Source organism: Plasmodium berghei (genome assembly GCF_900002375.2).
Source record: "Plasmodium berghei ANKA genome assembly, chromosome: 14".
NCBI lineage: Eukaryota > Apicomplexa > Aconoidasida > Haemosporida > Plasmodiidae > Plasmodium > Plasmodium berghei.
The window spans coordinates 1,034,759-1,059,458 of NC_036172.2; the positions used below are offsets into that span (position 1 = coordinate 1,034,759).

General features: G+C 23.1%; 7 protein-coding genes across 7 annotated transcripts; 4 read left to right on the plus strand and 3 right to left on the minus strand.

The window, feature by feature from the left end:
• Positions 1–718: 718 nt before the first annotated feature.
• On the minus strand, positions 719–3,448 carry PBANKA_1426900 (ATP-dependent RNA helicase DBP1, putative; the record flags this gene model as incomplete). Its single annotated transcript, XM_034567612.1, has 1 exon — positions 719–3,448. One exon carries the CDS (start codon positions 3,446–3,448, stop codon positions 719–721), a length of 2,730 nt encoding a protein of 909 aa, XP_034424092.1.
• A 3,828-nt stretch (positions 3,449–7,276) lies between these two features.
• Positions 7,277–9,557, plus strand: PBANKA_1427000 (protein phosphatase PPM7; the record flags this gene model as incomplete). The annotated part of the gene is made up of 9 exons (XM_034567613.1): positions 7,277–7,313; positions 7,453–7,579; positions 7,803–7,950; positions 8,161–8,224; positions 8,371–8,478; positions 8,605–8,737; positions 8,863–9,013; positions 9,120–9,221; positions 9,510–9,557. 9 exons carry the CDS (start codon positions 7,277–7,279, stop codon positions 9,555–9,557), a joined length of 918 nt encoding a protein of 305 aa, XP_034424093.1.
• A 340-nt stretch (positions 9,558–9,897) lies between these two features.
• PBANKA_1427100 (aquaporin, putative) lies at positions 9,898–11,685 on the minus strand (the record flags this gene model as incomplete). The annotated part of the gene is made up of 1 exon (XM_034567614.1): positions 9,898–11,685. One exon carries the CDS (start codon positions 11,683–11,685, stop codon positions 9,898–9,900), a length of 1,788 nt encoding a protein of 595 aa, XP_034424094.1.
• A 3,426-nt stretch (positions 11,686–15,111) lies between these two features.
• Positions 15,112–17,734, plus strand: PBANKA_1427200 (protein phosphatase PPM5; the record flags this gene model as incomplete). The annotated part of the gene is made up of 4 exons (XM_034567615.1): positions 15,112–15,148; positions 15,885–17,088; positions 17,321–17,495; positions 17,606–17,734. The coding sequence occupies 4 exons, from the start codon at positions 15,112–15,114 to the stop codon at positions 17,732–17,734; spliced, it is 1,545 nt and encodes a 514-aa protein (XP_034424095.1).
• A 970-nt stretch (positions 17,735–18,704) lies between these two features.
• Positions 18,705–21,488, minus strand: PBANKA_1427300 (ABC1 family, putative; the record flags this gene model as incomplete). The annotated part of the gene is made up of 1 exon (XM_034567616.1): positions 18,705–21,488. The coding sequence occupies one exon, from the start codon at positions 21,486–21,488 to the stop codon at positions 18,705–18,707; it is 2,784 nt and encodes a 927-aa protein (XP_034424096.1).
• A 1,101-nt stretch (positions 21,489–22,589) lies between these two features.
• Positions 22,590–23,183, plus strand: PBANKA_1427400 (apicoplast ribosomal protein L33 precursor, putative; the record flags this gene model as incomplete). The annotated part of the gene is made up of 2 exons (XM_034567617.1): positions 22,590–22,734; positions 22,993–23,183. The coding sequence occupies 2 exons, from the start codon at positions 22,590–22,592 to the stop codon at positions 23,181–23,183; spliced, it is 336 nt and encodes a 111-aa protein (XP_034424097.1).
• A 1,135-nt stretch (positions 23,184–24,318) lies between these two features.
• PBANKA_1427500 (acyl-CoA binding protein, putative) lies at positions 24,319–24,585 on the plus strand (the record flags this gene model as incomplete). The annotated part of the gene is made up of 1 exon (XM_034567620.1): positions 24,319–24,585. The coding sequence occupies one exon, from the start codon at positions 24,319–24,321 to the stop codon at positions 24,583–24,585; it is 267 nt and encodes an 88-aa protein (XP_034424098.1).
• Positions 24,586–24,700: the final 115 nt, after the last annotated feature.

The window sequence follows — 24,700 nt, forward strand, 5'->3', positions numbered from 1 at the left end:
AAGCTTTGGCTAAAATGAGCATATATAATTTAAAAACATTCATTTAATTTATACACATATATGTGCCACCACAGTGTTGTATATTTTTTTTAATATATGCATGTGGCTAATTTACACACATGTGTTTTATATGTATATATATATAACGCCTTTATAAAAAATGAAGACATCCTCAAAATATATAGTACATAATATGTACACGCATATATAACACGCATAAATACATAAATATTAATACATAAAAATTATAATGTATATACAATGATTATTTTTGAAAAAAAAAAATAATATAAATATATATATGAAAATTCGAATTTACTTCCATTATTTTTTGCTTTTATAGTAAATTTGTCCCTTATAATTTTTCTATGGATTTTTAATATTTGTTCTTTTGTAATATTGAATTTATGTATCTCATTTAGTTCCTGTATTTTATTATTTCTATATCTTTTATTTGGTATGCTTTCTGACTATTTTCAATTTACAAATGTATTAATGTTCATTTGTTATATACTTGGGATTATATCCATTCAAAAATATAAGGAAAAAATATACAATATAAAAAGCTATTTAATGATGTATATAAAATAATCATTTTGAATGATTTCGAATTCAGAAAAATATTTATAATTCTACTAAAGACAAAGATCATTCAAAAGTGGATCAAAATTTTGTTTCAAATTTGTTCTCTATATATATGTGTTTTTACTTCTTGTGATCACCATCCGTCATTGTTATTATTATCGTCGGAAATTGGAAAATTTCCTCTTTGAAATTTTTGATCATCAAATCTTTTGTTATAATTGTTAAATTTTTGGTTGTTAAATGGGTTCACATTACCAGAATAATTATTAAATGCATTGTTATTGTTATTATTTGGGTATATGTGATTATTTGACAAATCTCCATCATTATTTCCATTCATGTGATTTTTATTATTATAAGAATTATTAGCATTAAATGCTGAATATTGATTATAAGAATTGTAATTATTAAATGGGCTGTTATTGTCATTACCCATGTTAGCATTATTATAATTAAAATTCTGGTTTTGATTAAAGTTGTGATTAAAATTATTATATCCGCTATTGTTGTATCTTCCAGTGTTGAAATCTCCTCCATTGTTGTTATTGTTGTATCGGCCGAAATTTCCCTTTCCACCTCCGCCTCTCATAGATCTATATTTATTATAATTTCTATTTGACTTTGCACTAGCTGTATATCTCATTACTAAATTTAAAAACCAACGTGGTATTTCTTGATTGCATTCTTCTAGTGTGGCTAACAAGTCCTTAAAAATATTTTTGTTGTCATCATTTACAAATGATGTTGCTATACCTATATTTCCAGCTCTACCTGTTCTACCAATTCTATGTATATAATCATCTATATTGCTTGGAAGGTCAAAATTTATTACATGTTTAATATTAGATATATCAAGACCTCTAGCAGCTACATCTGTTGCTACTAATATATTTTTAACTCCTCTTTTGAATAACTCCAAAGCCCTTTCTCTTTCGTCTTGGCTTTTATCTCCGTGTATACAAACGGCATTTAATTTTTGGTTATTTAAAAATCTTTCAATAATATCTGCCTTTCTTTTCGTTTCGACGAATATAATTGTTAAACCATTACTATTTTCTGATAACAATTTAAGTAGAAAACTACATTTGTTTTCTTCTTCACTGTATACAAGATTTTGTTTAATATATTCATTGGTACTTCCAACTTTTCCTACCAGTAAAAATGTATAATTACATAGATAATCTTTAGCTAATACTTGGATTTCTTTTCTGAATGTTGCACTAAACATAATTGTCTGCCTTTTTACTATTTCATTAGTATATTTTTTGTATTCCATTTTATTTTCACCCATATATGAATCATTATCATTTCCTGGCATATCATAATCATTGACTATACTTTTAATTTGTGGAGAAAAACCCATATCTAGCATTCTATCAGCTTCATCTAATACTAAAAATGAGGTAAGGAATAACCGTATTTTCCCTTTTTCTAAAATGTCATTTAATCGCCCGGGTGTTGCAACTATAATATCAGCTCCTTTATCTAAATTAGATAATTGTGTTTTAATATTACTACCACCATACAATACAACTGATTTTATTCCTGTTTCAAAACAAAATTTTTTAGAATCATAAAATATTTGTACAGCCAATTCTCTAGTAGGCGCTAATATTAAACATATGGGTAAACACACTCTATTATAATAGTAATTAGAATTCTTATTATTATCTTCGTAAAATGTATGTTTAGGAGGATCATTTAATAACATATGATTAATGATAGGTAATAAATACCCAGCAGTTTTACCACTACCTGTTTGAGCGACACCTATTAAATCGTGTTTATTCATAATTATGCTTAAACTATACTTTTGAATAGGTGTTGTTTTGTCATAGTGTACTTTTTTAATATTAGATAATAGCAATTCATTTAAATTTAAATAAGAATCTGTAAATGATTCGATTGGTATTATATTATCACTATTGTATCCTTTTATTTCGACTGGTATAGTATCATATAATTCAAAGTTAACACCTTTTTCGATTTTCACATTTGAATATATCTCATCTTCTTTTTCTGGATAATATCTTCTATTATCTCTATTAGCCCAAGCTGTTTTGGGAATATTATAATGTCTGTTATTAAATCCAAAATGTCCTCTTCCACCACCTTCGCCATTGTTTCCTGAATTCTTGTTGTAATTCATTCTGTTAAAATTATTTCTATTAATTCCACCTTGATTTCTTAGCATAGGTGGTTTGTACTTTAGTTTATCACCTTTGAAGTTGTTATTTCCATTATTGTTAGCACCAGAATTATTATTATTATCGTTATTTTTGTATATATTTTCTTCATTATTCATATCATTGCTATTGTTTCCTGATATTGTATTATGAGAAATCGATCCAATTCTCATTTTATTTTTTTCTAAGTTATTCCCCATAAAATGGTTAAGGCCTCCAGATTTCTTCTGTTGATTCTGCATACCAACTTTATTTTTTTGGTTTCCATTTTCATTATTAAAATTTTTATTTCCAAATTTCTTTTTATAATTTTCCTGATTTCCATTAGCATTGTTATTACCACTTCTGTTTCTTCCATCACTAATTATGTTTCGATTATTCTGATTATTATTATCGTTAATTCCATAACATTCATTCTCCATATTTCCATCATATACATTCCTAGCATTAGAAACGTTAGTGACATTTGGAATCATATTATTATCTACTTCTCTTTTATTTCTTATATGGTTATATCCTTGTGTGTTTGAACTTTCTTCTATATCAATGCATTCTTTCTTACTAAATCCTTGATCTTCGTTCGTATTATTTTCGTAATTATTATTCCTTACATAATTATTTCTGTCATCTTCACTTTTTCTAAAAGTGCCATTACTTATATTATTATTGTAATTCATATTTTTAAACTATATGCGTGTTAATAAAATATGTCTTTTATATATATTCTTTATTTTCTATTACAATACTATTATAATTTTGTGTATTTTTTACTATATTATTGTTATTTTTCAATGTATTCTAAATACATCAATTAATAAGTTGAAACTCCAGAAATTCCCCCGAAAAAAACAGTTTATAGCGTTTTAATTGAATTTAGATACTTCTACTATATTAATAAAATAATATTATGGATATAATAATTATATGATTATTTTTTTAATATAAATTATAAAAAAACTATATCATTACATTTATTTGTGCACATATTTATACAAATATAAACATGTAACTTTCTTTACAAATGTGTGTCTCTGTTTTTGAAAGTTACTGTTATTAATAATGTGATAATAATTCCCTTATTTTAATGCTATAGTTTTCTATAATGTAAATTATTTTATATACTCTTTTTCTATGCTTCGTTTTTACACTAATGTGTGATTTATTATGTTTGTATATTTTAAATTATGTGTATTTTTCTGATTGGTTCTATCTAAAAATATATATATATTTATTTTTAAAATAAATTTTATTTAAATATCAATTTATTTATTTTTGTTTAATTCTTGTTACACATATAAAATGCCTTTTGCTGTATTTATAATACCTTTCTTGTGGGTATTATGTATATATATATATATATATATTCTTCCTTTTATAGGTAAATTTTGTTAACGATTTTGATGTATTTATTATTTTTGTTTGGATATTCAGATTTATTTTATACAAACGTTAATATTTAATATAAGGGATAATATTTTCGAGCATATATGCAGAATATATAATTAAATAAACAACTGCTTTTGTAAATGGGTATGGGGGACACGCGCAAAAAGGATAAGTTTGTTAAAACTGTTATAAAAATGTCAACATTTATATAAATATTATTAGTAACATGTTAATGTAGAATTTGTTTACTATTAATTTGTTTTTATTTAATGATATCTAATAAATGAGGTACCATTATTATACCCATCCTTAATGATAATTTGTGTATATTGTCATAAGTACATAGTATAAGCTATATATAATAAAATTATTTGCATATTTATTTAATTAATATATGTATATACTTTTCTTTGTGATTTTTTGCATAAAATATTAATTATGAAATTAATTTCCCAAAATGTTCGCATTAAATACGAAGAGTGAAATGTAGGAAAATACCAAATATATAATATAATGGATTATATATGAAATATATAATAAAGTAATATAATGAAAATTATTTCAAGCAAATTGAAGAATATATATAATAAAAAATTATATAATGATTATAAAAAAATTGCAACTATATCTTACATTTTTCTTAAAAATTTAAAAAATATAAATATTTTTACTTATATATTGATATAATAATAAATGTAAAAATATTTTGTAGAATATACGCTTTAAATAAATTATATAATAAATTTCGCAGTATAATAGTTTTTAAGAAAAAGCGTATCCATATACATTTTTATACGTAAATATTATAAGCATAGTACATAAACTTTGGGTATATATCCATACATTAAATAATTAAGCATTTTACATATATTTATATTATTATTGGATTGTTGGGTAACACGAAATAATAAAAAATGCGTTATTTTTTATTCATACTATATATACTTTCAATACATTGAGAACATAAATAAAAAGCAAAAAAAAGCGTTAAAATAAGCACTGTAGGGGAATGACCTTGTACGCACAATGTATTTTTTAAGGGTTCAGAAATATTTGTGGTACATACATATACATAAAAAAAAACTATAAATAAATTTATCTATAAAAATAGAAAAGCTTCCTTTATGGTTTTTATGCTGTGAATAAAAAAATAAATATATATATGTATATATATATAATTATTATATATACATAATTATATAACATGTAATAAACTATAACGCCGTAGTGTTGAATTTTTCAGTATTAAATAACATTTTTTCGATTTTTTTAAGCAAAATACGAATTTTAAAAAATTATTTATAAAAAAACTAAAATAATTATTTATAAAATTAACTGGTAATATGAAAAAAGGAGATATTTATGCTAGTAAATGAAATTAAAGAAAGCATTTATAAACGAGTCACCACGAAAATAGTACATTTAAAAATATTATGGACGTTATAAAAATGTATTAATAACACACAATTATGTAAAACATTTAGAAATTTAATGCAATAATATATATATATATATATATATATGTATTCATACTATTTATAAAATAATTGGTGTTAATTACATGTTTGTTTAATCCATGGGCTAACATTTTATGTCTTTTGTAGATTAAATATTTCATTATATATACACTAAGAAACAATTTTATGATAATATTAATAAGCGTTATAGCATGTATGAAAATTAATATGCATTTTTTTAATTATTTTGATAATAATCATGGGGAAATATCTCTTAAGGAATTACATAAATATGATTACAAATGTAGTAAAAAGAACAAGTACAATAAAAAATATATATGAGCATGTTTTTAAATACATAAATAATTATATGTATTTACAATTTCTTTTAACTTTAAACATTTAGGATGATTTTTGGTATGTGTTCTAATAAAAAATAAAATGCTAAGGCATATATTTATATTATGCATATTTGTAAATTGTGGGAAAAATATTAATAAACAACTTAAAGGTATTAAATATATATTAATTTTTAATCTTATATAAATAAGTATCCATATATTTGTGATGTATGTGTTAAAAAAATAAAAGGGAATACTAACATGGCATGAGTATGTTTATTCACAAATAACGTAACTCTTCTTATATAGAGGACTGTGTAAATTATAATATAGATGATCCTTAGACTAATTAACATAAATAAGAATAAATAATTTTATCATTATATATTTATGGGTGCGTACAATGACTAGAACTTTAAGTTTCCATGTAAAAATCTTAATATGCGAACGCGTCATAATATAAACTATGGATATATTATTAATAATGTATATATTCACTTTATTTAGTCAATATTACGTTTTTTTCATGATATATGTTATACTATATGGAGTTTCATATATAGTTAGCGTTTTAAGCTATTTGTTATTATCCATGTTTGGTATTTTTCATTCGTAATTTTATATGCATATAATGCGTAAACATATATTTTAGCCATTCTAAAGAAATTTTTTTTAGGAGTTATGCCTTTTTCTTTTATAAAATTTTGAGACATCTTATTGGTGTATATTAAAAAATAGACTTATAACAATTTGAAAAATATTGTTATAAAAGCTATTAATATATACATTTGTGGGTATATATATCAAACTCAATATACAAGTGCTGCTGCCCTTCCACACATGTTATATAATTTTTATTTTTTTACTTTTGGCTTTAATAAAAAAACGAACAAAAAATTATTATAAGTTTTAAAAACCACAATTTAAATCTATTGTAAAAATCAAAAGTACAGTTTTCTCTACAAATATATGTAAATTATATGTTGTATAATATTATATAAAAAAGAAAACAAAAAATATAATAATAATGGCGAGTTTATGTGCCTTTTCATTTTTACGAGATAATTTATTTATTGGTTAAAAAATAATGATAAATAATATAAAGCATGAAATCAATTATATAAATATAGTGTAGGTAAATGATTTAAAGTACAATTCGAAATGTGATCATGCATACAATATGGGCGTAAGATGATTTTATAATATAATATACCAGTGTTTCGAAAAAAACTATAAGCATTAACAATTTGTAGTTTAATCAAATTATATTTTTTTAGTGATATAAAATTATAATTTTGTTTTGTTTTTTTGTGTTATTAAAATGCCAATAGTTAATGGGGCACATGTTATATCTATGAGTAATAAAAAAAATTTACAATTATTATACAGAATTAATATGGTGAAACATCTTTGATTTTTATTATTTCGCGTTGCATAAATTGGATGCGTATATATATATATATATATTATGTATGCCTATTTATATATTATTTTCAGAGAATTACACTATCGTAAGTGATGGCTATGGAGAAAAAGGAATAAAAAAAACTTTTGAAGATGAGTTTTTCATTTGTGAAAATTTGAATGTCTATAACAAAAGCTTACACCCTAATTTTAATTTTTCGTAATACATCCGCAAATTATATATTTATTCCCATGTAACATAATATGTTTTTACCCCTAATAATTGCGGCTCTGAATTTTATGGGATATATTTTCTTTTTCTTTGACTATTAATGATTTATTGATATTATTTTTGCTTTGTTAATATTTATCATCTTGATTTGTATAATCCTCCAGTTTTATATTTATTTAATTTTATATGATTTTATTATACTTGATTTCAGTTGTTTTTGTCTTATTGATGGGCATAACGGAAAAAATACTGCAAATTTTTTAAAAAAAAATTTAGCACAAGAATTGTCAAATAGTTTTACAAAAATTCAAGAAACATATGATGATACACTTCCAATACCTGACCACTTTATAAGAATTGTAAATATTCCAATATATATTTTTTGATCTTTATAAGTTTTATTTTTTATGCTAATATAAGAACATTAAAAAGACAAAAAAAAACAATATATTTAATCATATTTTATTTTGCTTGATAATATGAACGACTGATTGTTATATCAGTCATATATGCATATTGTAGAAAATACACATGTACGATATTTTTCTTATGACAATGTGATTCTTTAGGGTGTTAATAGTGCTTGTAAAAAAATTGATGAAAATTTATCTTTAGAATATCCAGGGTGTAAAGGTTAAAATGTTAAACTAAAATATACACAAGTTTTTACTTAAATTATAAATTACCGTTTACATTAAATTTATTTAATTCTTAAAATTAAATAGTCACACAACAAATATATTTATAATATTCATTTGTTTATACACCACACATTTTAGATGGAGCAACATGCGTTATTATTCTTATAAAGAACGATTTTGCATATATAGCTAATATAGGGGATTCCTTTGCGTATTTATGTAGATACTTAAATAATACGCATAGAGGTATGAAGCAATGAAAAAGAATTAAACGAATTATATAGTATGCTTGTTATATAACAATATGAGAAATTATGATTAAAATTTGCATAACTTCATTTTGTGTTATATACCCTTTTGCTTTTAATATAGCTATAGATCTTGTGGATATTCACAAACCATGGGTTTTATCAGAAAAGGAAAGAATAATGAAGCATGGTGGAACGATAGAGAACGGAAGAATAAATGATATAATCGACGTAACACGAGCTTTTGGTGATTTTCCGTTAGTTAAAAATCGAATTATCCAAAATATAATATAAATTAACATGTTATTTTTTACTAACTATTTTATTATATCACTTTATTTACTATTATGTATTTTTACCCAATATGAAATGCTAATTGTAGGTTGAAGAAATATGGATTATTATGTACAGGAACATTTAAAAAGTTTAAAATAACGTCGGATGATAATTTTATACTTTTAGGTACAGACGGTTTTTTCAGGTTCGTTGACATTAACCATGTAACAAACGAAATTGTGGCCTTGTCAAAAAAGGTAAACCCAAGAAAATAATGGATTCACGAGGATAATAATATTATTACTAATATTCATTATTCCTTGCTCCACACTTATATATTATTTTATAATTTCTCCCCTTTAGGAAGAGAGACTAGTAAATGTGGAAAAGAAGAAAGCAGTTTTCGATGCAAAAACCATATGCAAAAATATGGTTGAACATGCTATTATAGACAAAAAATCACAGGTATAAAATGGTGAATACAGTCTGTGTATTTGTTGTTTTTTTATTGTACTTATATATATATATATATAATGGCATGCACATTTTTATATACATAATACATAAAAATATTCCTACTATTATCACTGAGTGATTATTCACTTAATAAATAGTATGCTAATGAAACATGGAAATTAAACAATGCTCACTATTTTCCTTAACACACACCTAAAGATATAGGTCACATGTTTGCAATTCAAAGTGATCATATAATTAAATTTATTTTTACTTTTTATTTTTTTCCCACTTTAGGACAATGTTACAGTTATTTTAATAAAATTTTTGCATACATTAAAATAGTTAATTATAAATAGCTTACGCTATTAATGTATATTATATATTCAACAAATTTTAATTATTGAAGTAACATGAAAAACAACACAAAAAAAAGGTTAATGAAACATAATAACAACAACATATTGGAACTAAAACGTGAGCATATAAATGCACATTAATATATTATTCGAATATTTCGTGTAATTATTACACGGAAAAGCGATAAAAAAAATTCATATACAAACCACATATGTATGTACATAGAGAAAATCAAAATTAATCAAAATATAATGACAAGAAAAAGGTGGCATTATAGGAAGAAGAAAAGGAAAATATTATCATTCGCTTTAAAAGAATGCGACAATTAAAAAATTTTATAGTTTAAATAATTATTTGAATTATAACAAATATGATCGTTGTATTCTTCAAGATATGCATTATGGTTCATATTATTTGTATTTATCAAAGGCATTTTTTCCTTTGTTCGATTATGGCTGTATACATTAGTATCAATTACATTAACGATTTCTTCATTGTTATCTTTAAAGAGCTTCATAAAAAATGTCGCACAAGCTGATCCAGCATATGGCCCAATCCATAGAGGCAGAGACTTGATATAGAAAATTATTATTTGTATTATTTTTCCCAAACTTAAAAACGAGAAGAATATCGAGAAGAAATTAAAAGAATTATTAGATTGGACATATTTAAAATATAAATATGTGCATAAAGTAGAAGTAGAAAACATTGGGTTTAATGTGGTATTTGTGACAAAAACAAAAAATAATAGCGAGAAGAAAATAAATAATAAGTAAAATATATGATTTATTATATATTTTATATATTTATTATCAAAATAAATAAATAACTTTTTATATTTATTGTTATTAGTGCTGTTGGTGCTATATGTACTAAATATATCATATTCGTAAATATCTTCAAAGGAATGTGATGAGTATAACGATGACATATTTTTTATTTTTTCTTTGTTAAAAGAAAACTCTTCTTCATTTTGATTTTCTTCCTTAAATAATTTTTTATAATTATAAAAGCTTAGTAATAATATTGTTAATAAAAATGTTGATACAAACTCACATAAAAAAGTTTTCATAATATGTTTTCTTGGTAATAAAGAATAAATGAATATACTCCCATATATATGGGCACATAAAATACTAGCTAGTATTCCACCGATATATTGAAAAGTAGCATATAATGTTGTAATTACAAATCCATATTTTTGTGGTTCAATTAGCCATAAGGCATATGTATATGCAGGATTTATGTGCGCTCCAAGTATAATAAATAATACATATATTAAACATCCAAAAAAGGAATATATTGCATGGTTACTATTATTTTTATTGCTACTATCTTTTAATATCTTTATGTCATCGAATTTTTTTAAATCCATATTATTAATATCATCTAATTTTATTTTGCTATATTCGTTTACTTTATCTTTAAATATTACTTCATCGATGTCTTTCGTGAGTTTTTCTTTATTAGAATCTTTGGGGAGAGAAATTATATATGCGGCTTCATTTATTTTGTCATTTTTTTCGCCAATATTGGTAACTTCATCCTCTTCCCTTTTATTATCATTAACAATAGTTGTACTATCTTCATTGGTATTTGGGATTGTTTGTTCTTTTTCCTCACTTATACTATTCTCTATTTTTTCGGTATTATTAATTTTATTTTTTTCAAAGATTGTGTCATTTTGTTCTTTTAATTGTTTATTTCCTTGATTCAACAATGCCCTTGCCTCATACATTTTTACATCATTTATGGAATTTATATTTTTGATGCCACTAGCATTTCTGATATCTTCAGACCCGTTGATATCATTATTGTGTATATTGACTTCATTTATAAATATATCATTTTTTTTGTAAGGGTTAATTTGATTAAGGTGTTTAATTATATATTCTTCATTTTGATTAGAATTTAACATATAAACAGATATTAAAAAAACAAAAATAAATGAACCAATGAATTCAAAAAGAAAATTATATTTGTATTTGCTAAATGATTTTACATTTATTTCTTCTCGTATGTCTTTTATATGATTTATAATAATCTTAAAGCATGCCTTTATCGCATATTTTGCATAATTTATGTATAACAATAATCTGCCTTTTGTTTTCATTGTTCAAAAAAAGGTATAAAATAAAAAAATATTAAAATAAACAAAACCAGAATACTTTATTATATTTAAAAACATTTTAAATATAATAAAATAACAATAAATAGTAATAGTAATATTACTATACTGTTAAAAAATGAGTTAATAAAGCGTAGAATGATTTAAATATATATGTTTTCCATATTGCAATATATAGCAAAATATAGCATTTATTCTCTTCAATATATTATAATAATCATTCGCTATATTTTTAGATAAATAGAAAAATATTAAAAATTTAACATAAAAATATTCATGTTACCCTATTATATATATTATATTCTGTTTTTTTGTTTGTATGTATCCTTATGCACATATAATCATCGCATAAAGAATTAACCTTTATACATAACATGAATCTAAATTGACGAAAATAATCATAAAATAAAAATAATAAAAAAAATTATTAATGGTCATAATATTAACAATAATATTACTATTAATTGTTGAGAGCGATAATCATAATAGTAATATTAATAATTTGTTTTTATAAAATAAAAAGGAGAACAATCAATTGGTATAAATGTGTTATTCCATATTTAAAATTTTTTAGCATATTTAAGAACACAAAAAAATATAAAATATAGAAAATTAGATGTGCACTTTGTTTAAATGCATAATTTTCCCATATCATTATATGTATGTACACAATGTTTTAGTTATTTTTATTTTCGCATTTAATAAGGATATTTTTATGGGGGGTCACATCATGTTTTTGACAAATTCGGATAACATCATAAAGTATAATTTTTTTTTTTTATAAATATTCTCATGTAGATAATTTGTTTTAAAAAATAAAGGTTATATATATGTATATCTATGCCATTTTAAATGGTATATTGAAAATTGATGGCTTTTATTAAGTTCTATAAATTTTTTTTCATGAGAGAATGCACAATTATATATATACATACACAATATTGATAATAAGCATAGACATTTCTTTTTATATCTTCATTTTCTGCTGATTTCACAAATTAATATTCAGTCGTTTCGCCGTTCAAAGTGTGCTAATATAAGAAAAGACAAACTCAATAATTATGTGATGGTCTTAATATATATGCAGAATTGAAAACATTATTCACTATAGTTATCTTTATAATACACATATCATTATAAAATAAATTAAAAAACAAATAATGATAATAGAATTAAAGTAAAAGCTAATAACCCTTTTTTAATTAAAAATATTAGGTGATGCTATAAATTTCAAAGGAAAATTAAAAAAGCGCATAAATAGTTATCTCTTTATACTTAACGATATGTACTATTTAAAACTTAGTTTTTTGGAAATTAAAAATCACATGCATCATTATATTAATACTATTTAAAAGAGTATTCATTTTTTTAGGTATTATACATTTTTGATGTCCAAATTTCGTATTTTATTATTCTATCACACACAATATATGCACACAAATGTATATATGTATGTACGTAAAATATCCATAGTTCATTCGTTACTCACTTCTTAAATTTTGATATTTTATGCAATAAAAAACTTGCATGAAATTGAGACTCTTTTTACTACATAAAAAATATATACCAAAATAAAGAGGGATACATAATCATATCTATTTATTAATATATTTATTGCATTAACAACGATAAGCAAATATATGTAAATAATAAATATATATTATTAATAGGAAATAAAAAATAAACGTGTACTATCATATGCTAAATATATACACATTTCTGCATATTATAGATATAAGTACTTATGGAAGTTAAAAATATTATAACTTATGCGCAAAAACATATATTATTTTTTTTATCATTTGAATAATGGTCAAATTATCCATTAATATATAATCAACATTCATCCTGTGGTTAATAGATTATCTATTTAAATGTATATATATGCACATATTTATTACTTTTCATGGTGTAGTAAAAGGATATGTATATAGATTGAGTATATTATGCATACAAATTGATGATTACACGGATACATATATAGAGCGAAAAAAAAGGCAAGAGAGCTAACACAAATATATTCTAAGATTAGACCGAAGGTTATGTAATTATTAACATTATTGAGTCTGTATTATATGTACTTCCAAATTTTATTTTTTGAAATCATAGTTTTAATAAGCTTTATGTTAATTAAATAATATTATCACTATTATTATTTGTGAATGCATATTTGAGTACATATATTATTTTGACGTACACATCCCTTTCTATATTTTACGTATAATAATATATGTATGCATATATGTAATATTTTAATGACACATTTAGAATAATCAGTAATTTTCTATTCAAAGATACCATTAGATTCTCTTTATATATTTCCGAAAGCGGAATAATAATATATATAATTTTTACAGTTTTATAAATTAAAATTTTTAGTACAAAATATGATAAAAAGCAACATTAAATATAAACCAGATGATAAGACTATAGATAAGTCATTAAATAATAAGCATGATAAAAAAAGGACATATTTAAATATAGGTATATAAATATATTCATACACAAAAATGTATATATACATATTCATGGATGATGATACATATATATATACTTAATTTCTATATCTTCATATGCATTAGCACATACAACGGAACATTGATAATTATTGTACACTGAATTTTTGCATTTTGATAGTTTTCTTAAATATGTTTAAATTAATGAATGTAATTTTTAATTTTAAGTGATACAATATGCTAATTTTATTAATGTACAAAATTCCCATTTATTGTAGCCATATGTACATTTTACACACAAATATAACAAGCCCATGATTTGATTTATTTTGACTATAAGCATATATATACACATACTGTATAAACACTTGTTTCATAATACATTAATATTATCCATTTTTTGTTATTTTATTATATATTTTTTTGCTCTCATTTTAACATAACTTTAGTAATATTGATAAATTATTATTTTTTATTATATTTTCTTTTAATTTACTTCATATTTCATATACCCTTATATTTTATTTTAACTTGTCATTTAATTATAAGGTTGCAATATTTCACGCATGTTAATATTTATTTCTTTAATTGTTTTAGGTATATTTTTGTTTTTTATTCTAGAGTTCGCTTCTAGTTTTTATTTCTATTTCTTCTACTATTATTTTGTTTCTATTTCTATTACATTTATCTTATTCTTTTATTTCCAATAATTTACTTTTTTTTTAATTTAAAATATTTTTACGATTTATACTATTTCTTATTTAAATTATCCAATTGCAAACCTTGTAGGTTTAACTAATACTTGTATTGCATTATTTCATGTATTATATATATAGTTTATAAATGAATATTCCTTGTATATAATTTTTTTTATTATTATTAATTTAAGGAACATAAACATATGGAATATTGATTATTACAATGTTTATTTTTCTTGATTATTCTCAATAAAGACATGGGTACATGCACCTCTTTATTAAAAAAAAAATATGGTAATATAAACATAATACATCTTTTAAAACGTACATTTGCATATTCATAGTTTCTATAATATACGTATATATTCATATGCGTGTGCATATATAAGTTACATGTTGACAAGCCTGGATATGTGTATTTCATTTTAATTGCGTAATTGAAAATGATGCCATAATTTATCATGGAATTGCCCTATTCAGAATTTAAACCATAAAATAGATATTCCATCATTATTATAATAATATTTTTTGTATAACGATATATATGGGCATTATAATATATATACATCCTTATATAATTGCATATATAATAAACAATTTGCATATGTGTGCAAATGCGCATGGATGCGGAGTACTTAAACATATATGACAAAAGATATGAACCACATTTCATTAGTTCAATAGCATTTACCCTCTTTTAACATTTTGAAAAAAAACCTAAAAAATGAGAAAGCGATTTATATGTGTGTAGAGATAGTCATTTCATAAAGATGCAGATACATACATATATAATACAAATGACTACCTCTATTTTTTTTAAATATATTTTTCGTTTATTAGCATAATAGCTCTAAATTGATTTATTGTTCCCCTTGTTGATGTTTTATTTAGCATTTCGATTTTACAAGCTTCGGCTAATTGTCTATATACATTTCTATAAACAGTCATTTTCAATACTGATATTACCTTGTTTATATTTATTTTATTTAAAAATTTTTTTTTATTTATTATTTTTTTTTTTCTTACACAGTTAGAGATCGCAAAAATACAAGAAGAAGATTGTCTATCAGCACTAAAAGCGAATTACCAAATGATACTGATGAAATAAAAAGAAGTATTAAAGAACTTAAGGAAAATGAGTACAAATTTAAAGAGGGATCAAAAAGTAGCATAGGCTTTAGTAATAAAAAAGAAACTCAAGAATATGAAGAAGAAAAAAAAATTGATGTGAAAAAAAGCAAAATAAAAAAACGATCATCTATTGCAGGGGTGCAAGCATCACATTTTCAAGAAGACTTTGAAAAAAAATGCGTAAAAATTAAAGGATCTGTTGATAAATTACATGAAAATGGTATTGGATATGTTTGTAGAAAAGGGTTAAAGCCTGAAAGCCCCAATCAAGATGATTTTATTATTATAACAATGGAAAATTTAGCTTTATATGCCATTTTTGATGGGCATGGCCCATATGGTCATGATGTTTCAAATTATGTACAAAAGGAATTACCATACATGATTATAAGAGATGAACAACTTTTAACAAATCCTAAGAAAGTTTTTACCAATGCTTTTTTAAGTATTCATGAAAATATTGAAAGAGGAACAAATCTTTATCTAGAATCAATTGTAAATGGTGGTATGAAAAGTTCTAGTAATATTGTCAAACATAAAGTTAATGAAGTTACCAGCACTCAATTAGATTCTCATACTAAGAATATCCCAAGTGAGTCAGATAACGATAATAATTCATATTTAGAAAGTTATGATCATTTTAAAAGCAATGACAACGTATATAGTGACAATTATGATGATAATATCAACAGTGATAAAGACAATGATTTTTATGATGAGAATAATGAACAAAATAGCGAAAGTGGTGATTCAAATGAATATGTAAATGAAAAAAAAAAATTAAATAATAAAAAAAAAAATAATAAACCATTTTTTGATAGTACAATGAGTGGTACAACAGCAACAATAATAGTTCATTTGTTTAAAGAAAAAAAATTATATGTAGCGTATGTCGGAGATTCGAGAGCTGTTTTAGGAAAAAAGAAAAAGGGTTCTTCAAACAAAATAGATGCTGTAGAGCTAACTAAAGATCATAAACCTAATTCTGAAGGTGAAAAAAAAAGAATCATAAAATCAGGGGGCCAAGTTTTGAAATTAGAAGGAGACATACCTTATCGTGTTTTTTTGAAAAATAAATTTTACCCAGGATTGGCAATGTCACGGTAATAATACCCACGAAGACAATTCACTTTCTAAATCTATGTATTAGCATTCATATGTTGACATGCATATAATGCATACACATGTATGTGAGCTTGTCTTACTACTTTTCATCACAGAATTTGGATATGTGTATTGTGTGTTAAATTATCTTTATGGTTTCATATATTTAAATGAAATTTTATACGCATGTTCATTTATTTATTATTTCATTTTATTTCCCCTAAATATTAGGGCTATTGGAGACACGTTAGGACATCAAATAGGAATAATCTCGGAGCCCGATTTTATGGAAGTTAATATAAACGACGATGAAGATGTTCTTGTTTTAATTTGTAGTGATGGAGTATGGGAGTTTATATCGTCAGAGGAAGCCGTTAATATGATTTATGAATATGGCTATGATAAAGTAGTTGAAATGGAAAAAAAATCCTTTTCATTCTTAAAACTTTTAATTTGCATACAGTTTTCTTTAATTGCTTGCATATGCTTTCAAAATGTTTTTTTTTCTTATGAAAGGTTCAAGATGCTGCGGAGAACCTAGCGAAAGAATCTTGGGATCGTTGGTTAAGTGAAGAGGAGAATATTGTCGATGATATAACAGTACAAGCCATCTATTTATCAGATAAATTAAAAAATAACAATTAAATCTGAGCAAATCAAAAAAAAAAAATTTATTATATCATTTGTATTTTCTTATAAGTTATCTCTGTATTTAATATATACCAAAATAGCAGTTTTTTACAATATTTTTTAATCCTAAAAAAGGTATACGTATATTACATATATGTGCATATCTTTACATTTTTAATATATTTATTAAATGCTTTTATATATCCTGATGATCAGTACCGAAGATGGGAAATGATAATTCAAATTTCGTATTTTTCATTTTATAAGAAACAATAATATAATTTAATGATAATATGTCTTTTAACATATGTACAATTATTCATTTCTTTATCATAATTATTATATCTATTATATTATTATTTTTTTACTCACTATTTATTTAGTATAAGCGTCTACGTGACGTTATAGCCTCCGATTATATATAATTTTTTATTTTTTTATATATTTTCCTTAGTTTTTTTGTTCTAAGAAAAAATATGAATTACATTTTTTATACGGCAACATTTCCTACATTTTTTAATATATATTGTTTAAATAGTTGTTTTTTATTCGCTCTCTTTTTTAAAATGATTTTTAATTAATAGGATACTGAAACGATTTTCAAATGTATATTCATCCTTATAAAAAAATGTATATATAAATCAAATATTTGCGCCGCATTTAAAATAAATGCAAAAATGGTATTTATACATTCATCTTTGTTTATATTCATAAATAAGGTAGTGATATTGATGTATAATACATACATATATTTTTTATATGATATCCAAATGATATAGTTTTATTTTTTGGAGTATCTAAGTATTCTCATTTTTTATATAAAAATATACATATATTTTTTTTCATTATACATGAGCAAATATTTACCAGTTTCATATTGTTTACATATAAACACATGAAATATAACAAATATTAGCTTAACTTTATATAAAGCAAATTAATTAGTACAAATTTAAAAAAAATGCGCACACAAAAAAAGGGGTGTTTATGATTTTTTTGAGTATGTGTCCTTAACTGAAAAAACATAATTGTTGTAGATAGAATTAAAAATATCGGCGGCATTAACCCTGGCCTTTAGCTTCATACATATCAAATAGGAACCTGATAATTTTCTGTGAAGCGTATAGATTTCTGACCGTGGGGGGACTAATCTATTATATATAATTCTGGGTAATAATGTATATATATTTTTAGCTAAATCATTATTACCAAAATCATATACTTTAGATTTAAATGGCTCTCCAACTAATATGACTGATTTAATATGAGATGATTTCATATCTTCATTTTCTTGGCCAATAAAAAAGTTAAGCATATATGAATAATGATAAATTTTGTCTTCATTTTCTTCGACGGATGATTTTACAAGTCTTAAATATTGATCAACAAATTCATTTTTATATGATCTTGTAGCTCCAAAATCAATTAGACATAATTTATCCTCTTCTGGATTATATATAAAATTGCCTAAGTTAGGATCTGTATTCATAATTTTTAAAACAAACAATTCGTGTAAACAAAGATATAATATTCTTTGACCTATGGAGTCTCTAATAGGCTGTGGGTAGCTTTCTGCTACTTTTTCTAATGATATACCTTCAACGTAAGATGTTACTAAAACTCTTTTTGTTACATATTCAGAATAAACATTTGGCACATAAAAATATTTGCTTTTTTGAAAAACATTTTTAAAAAGTACATAATATTTTGCTTCATTAATATAATCACATTCGCATATTAATTCTTTTCTTATTTCTTTACAAATATTTTCAATATATAAATTTTTTAATATTAAATTAGTATATTGGTTTATAAATAGCAAATTTTTTATATCACTATCTATGGATTCATATACACCTGGGTATTGAATTTTAATCGCAACCTTTTTATTATTTATGACACCTTCATGTACTTGTCCTATGGATGCACTTGAAAATGGCTTATAATCAAAATAATCAAATTTACTTTCATAATTTTCACCTAATTCACTTTTTAAAACTTTTATTAATTGATCTTTTGGCATTATATCAGCTGAATTGCTAACCATTTTTAATGCTTTTATTAATATTGGGGATAAGCATTCATCTTGCAAACTTATCATTTGTCCTAATTTTAAAACTACTCCCCTCATTTTACTCAATCCATTAGCCAATATTTCAGCGTTCTTTTCGTTAATAACCAAATCTCTTTGGTTATTATTTATTTCATTTGAAATAATTTTTTTTTTTATATATTCAATGCTAGTATTTTTCGCAATATCAAAAAATACTTTGCCAAATACTTTAGCTCTACTTAAAGGTGAAACTGGGACCTCACTTACTCGAAAATATGTTATCTCATTTTTTTCATTATTTTTTATTTTGTTATTCAGAATGCTAATATTGTAATTGAAATTTGTTTCATCAACCATGAAATGCCCTTTGGGGTTGTCAACTGTTTCTTCATTATTTTCATTTAATTCTTCATAAGCTCCATTTGGGATTTTTTTGTCAAACAGGTATGTATCACAACTTTTTTCATTTACTTTGCCATCAATTGGAGTAGAAGGACGTGCATCCTCTTTTTCATTTGCATCATTTTTCTTGATATATTTTTTTCTATCATTTGGATTCACATAATTATCTTTTTTGGTGGCGGGAGTTTCATAATTTATATTATTGTGTGAAGAGATAGTACTTAGGTGTTTCCTATCTCTGTAAAATCCAAAATTATTTGCAACATTATATTCATAAGTTTGTGTTAATTTTTGATTGTTACTCCGTTTTATATTATAATTACTACCATTATTAGGTTCATATATATTATCATTTGTTGAGTTTGTATTCTCCGGTTCTATGCTAGTTATATTAGTGAAGAATGGATAGCTAAATTTGTATTTGGTAGAAAATGTGCCAGAAGAATTTTGAAAATGATGGTCAACGCTATCTGTATTTCTTATGCTATTATTTTTTAATGTTTGATCATGTTTGAAATCTTGGGTATTAGAATCCATATTTTTTTTCATTATATTATCCAACCTATCTTCGTTTAGTAGTGAATCAATTTTATTAATGTCTACATTTTGAAACAAATATTCATTTTCAAATGTTTCACCATTTTCATTAAATTGGTTATGTTTATTACTAATATTGTACTGATTTTCAATATTATCATATTTCCAAAAACATTTTAATGGCAATCCATGTATAATCATAAAGTTTTTATATATATAATAAAATATATGAGACTCATTTTTTTTTACTTCTTTTATTACATTTTTTATTAAATCATTATTTTCAAAGTTTGTTTCTAATATGTTTAAAAAATTATGAAAATATGCTTTTATTTCATTTCCAACAAGAATATCATTTTCATTTTCATTTATTATTATTCCATATCTTTTCAATATTCTGTTTATATTGAGCAATGCGCTCAAGGGTTCTTCTACCTCAGCTTCGTCGACTTCTTTTCTTTTCATTTGTTCATTCTTTTCGTGTTTTATTGCATCACTTATTAACTTTTCATTATTAGTATTTAAAATATCTGACCATTTGTATATATCAAAGGGTGTCACCAAATCCTCATTCATATATGAGTATTTAAAATTATTTATTTCATTATTTATTTTTTCAGAATATTCTCTTTTATTATATTTTTCTTCATTATTTCTATTTTTAAATTTTAGTATTTCATCATTACTCATATAGTTTCTTCTATGTACTATGGGCATACGTAATACCGTCAATTTTCTTGGTCTTAATATTACATCTCTTAACTTTTCAGCAACCATGAATATATAATAACTATTTAAAATTATATAACTTATATATACATATTATAATAAAGTATATTTGTACAAAAACTAAGATGGAAAGGTTAATATCCTTAAACTTGCTATTGGCACATCGATCTATTACGTTATTAATTTTGTTAATTTGTTTCAACAATTTTTAACAATATTTTACGATATTATTATGATGAAAAAACAACAGATTATTATTTTGCACGTTATTGAGCGAAGCGTTTTTTCTTACTTTCTACTAATAAAACCATTTACCGAAAAATAAAAAACTATCTATGGATATATTGTTATGCGCTTGCTAGCTTGTTCATGAGCATATATATCTACAAATATGCAAGTATAAATAATATATATTAGTTTGAGAGATAAAAAACACTAAAGGAAATTTTCTTATCAATTTAAATTATTTTTTTCAGCGATGTGCTCTATGATTCGAGGGTTATTTGTATACATAATTACATGACATTTTCTTCTTTTAAAAAAAAAACAATTCCGTTTAAAAATTATATAAATATACATATTTTTATTTCTCTTATTGTTTATTCTTTTTTAATTTCGTTTTATTATTTAATTTTTTTGGTTATTACGAATTTATCTTTAAAAAAAATTAATATATTTTGTTATATTTCTTCATCTTATTTTCGTTTTCCCATTGTATACGATATAAACATATTTCGACTTATGAGCTAAGGTGCATGCTTAATATGTTGCATTTTACATTTATTGTAATAGTACGAAAAGAATAGAACATGCAAAAATGTGATATATATAGCATATATTTATTTCCGTAAAATGATCGGTGTGTTTTAGCTACCAAAGAACGTAAACACGAGTGTAGTAAAGAGTATAGAATATGAACAAACGATATATTGAAATATTATTTTGTTAAATGACTAACTATTTTATCGAGGTATTTTATATAGTAAACTTTAAATAAATACATATAATGCTCATACATACAAACCAGCTGATTAAGATATAAGAAATTGCGTATATCGGATTTGTATAGCAAACCTTTGCTTATACAAATGTATATACAATCAAGAGGAGTTCAATACATGATACACATTGAGATAATACATAAAGAATATGAGAAAATGTAACACACTAGTATATTTTTTTTTTTTTCTACTTATTATTTCAATAAAATGCTATCAGCAATTTATTACGCCAAATAATATAAATAGCATAAAATTACCCTACCCAAAAATCAGTTCAGAAAATAGAAGAAATGGTAACAACACTAATAAAATATTATTTAAAAAAATACCAAAAATGCACACTTTTGACCATTTTCCCATATAATAATGCATAAATAGGATTGTATTCCTTTCATGTTTTTACGTTTACTATGTGAATATTAGTTTGTTTAGCGATAACAAAAATATACACATATATATATATATGTATTCATAAGTAGCAATAACATTCATGATCGCTCCTAATAAAGGTTGCTCACTAAATAAAGTAATATTTTCTTCCTTTTTTGTAGTAAACTTATATGCAAGAAAAAAAAAAAATCGAAAAGTTATAATTCTTGAATGTACTGAAGCAAGGAAATTAGGGAAACGACCCTCAAGATATGTGACAGAAAAAAATAAAGTTAACACACCAAAGAAATTACAATTATATAAGTATAATAAATACCTTAAAAAAAGAACATTACATGTCGAAATTAAATAATATCTTCTATATGTATTCCATTTTTGATATTTTATATTTTTTTACGTATATACACCAGTTTTTGTATATATCATGAAATAATTTTTTTGTTTTTTGTTCTTGCTTGTAACATTTTATATTCTACACATTCTTTTATATTTTTACGTAAAAATTGATTGGGAATATTATTTTATACAAGATATATATATTATGAATATTATTACTTTATAAAAAAAGATAAAATAAAATATGTTATAATTATTCTTATAAAATAACATTGTTTATAAAAAATCACAAAATAATAACAATTATTGGCAATTGTGTTTTACTGTAATTATAATTGCTATTATTGCTTTTTTATTTAAAAGTTAAAAGAACATCCGTCTTAATCAAATCTCATATTTCATAGCACAAACATATATGTAATATATCGGGCTTATAAAACCGTACTATATGACTCGTATGTATTAAAAATCGTATAGACGGAAAAATTTTGTTATAATAAGCATAGTTTATCTCTCCACACTTAAAAATAATTATTAACGAGATATATTGCACTTTACACATATAAACCTGAATATAATATAATAAATTATATGAATATAAACCTTTTTTAGGAAAAAATTCATTTTATGTTTGCATACTGGGTATTTCATCGGGCAAAAATATTGTAAAAAATATTTAATGTTTTATAAAATATAAAAAACTCATTATCTTAATATTTTTTTTACTAATATCAAGTTGTGGTATTTCTTTTAAATTCCTATCCAGAAAATAATATTTCTTTTATTTTAAAAGTTAATATACATTTAAACACGTATTACTATTTCAGTATTTTTCTTCATCAAACAATAAGGTATTTGGTAAAAATATTGTAAAATTATATTTGGATATTTATACATTCATATATATTAGAATAAATATATAATCATGTAATTTTCTTTTTGCAGTTTACTTTCCATTTTTAGCGTAGTTCTTTAGTATATATATTCCACATCATTTTACAGTTATCATGTAAAAATATAATATGAAAAAATCTCTACATCACCCCAAAAAATTATAAACTGATATTCTCATATATATTTACGTTAAAACTTTGTATATATGCTCATAATGTTTTTATATTTTTACTTTTAGTATCTCAAATTTAGCGAATATGAGTGATTTATTTGATAAATGTGTTTCTTTTGTTAACTCACTACCTAAAACTGAATCAATTTCAATGGAGGCAAAGTTGGACTTATATAAATATTATAAGCAAAGTATGTTTGGCCCATGTAATATTGACGCCCCAAGTTTTTTTAAATTTGAAGAAAAAAAAAAATACGAAGCATGGAAATCACTTGAAGGGTTAAGTAAAGATGACGCCAAAGCAAAATATGTTGAAATTGTTACTTCATTATATCCTGAATGGAACAAATAATAAGAACGTTGTAAACATATATATGCTTATTTCAAATTTACCAGCAATTTTTATAGTAACGGATTATATTATCGAATCGTCTAAATATGTGTTTATGCACATAAAGTATATAAAT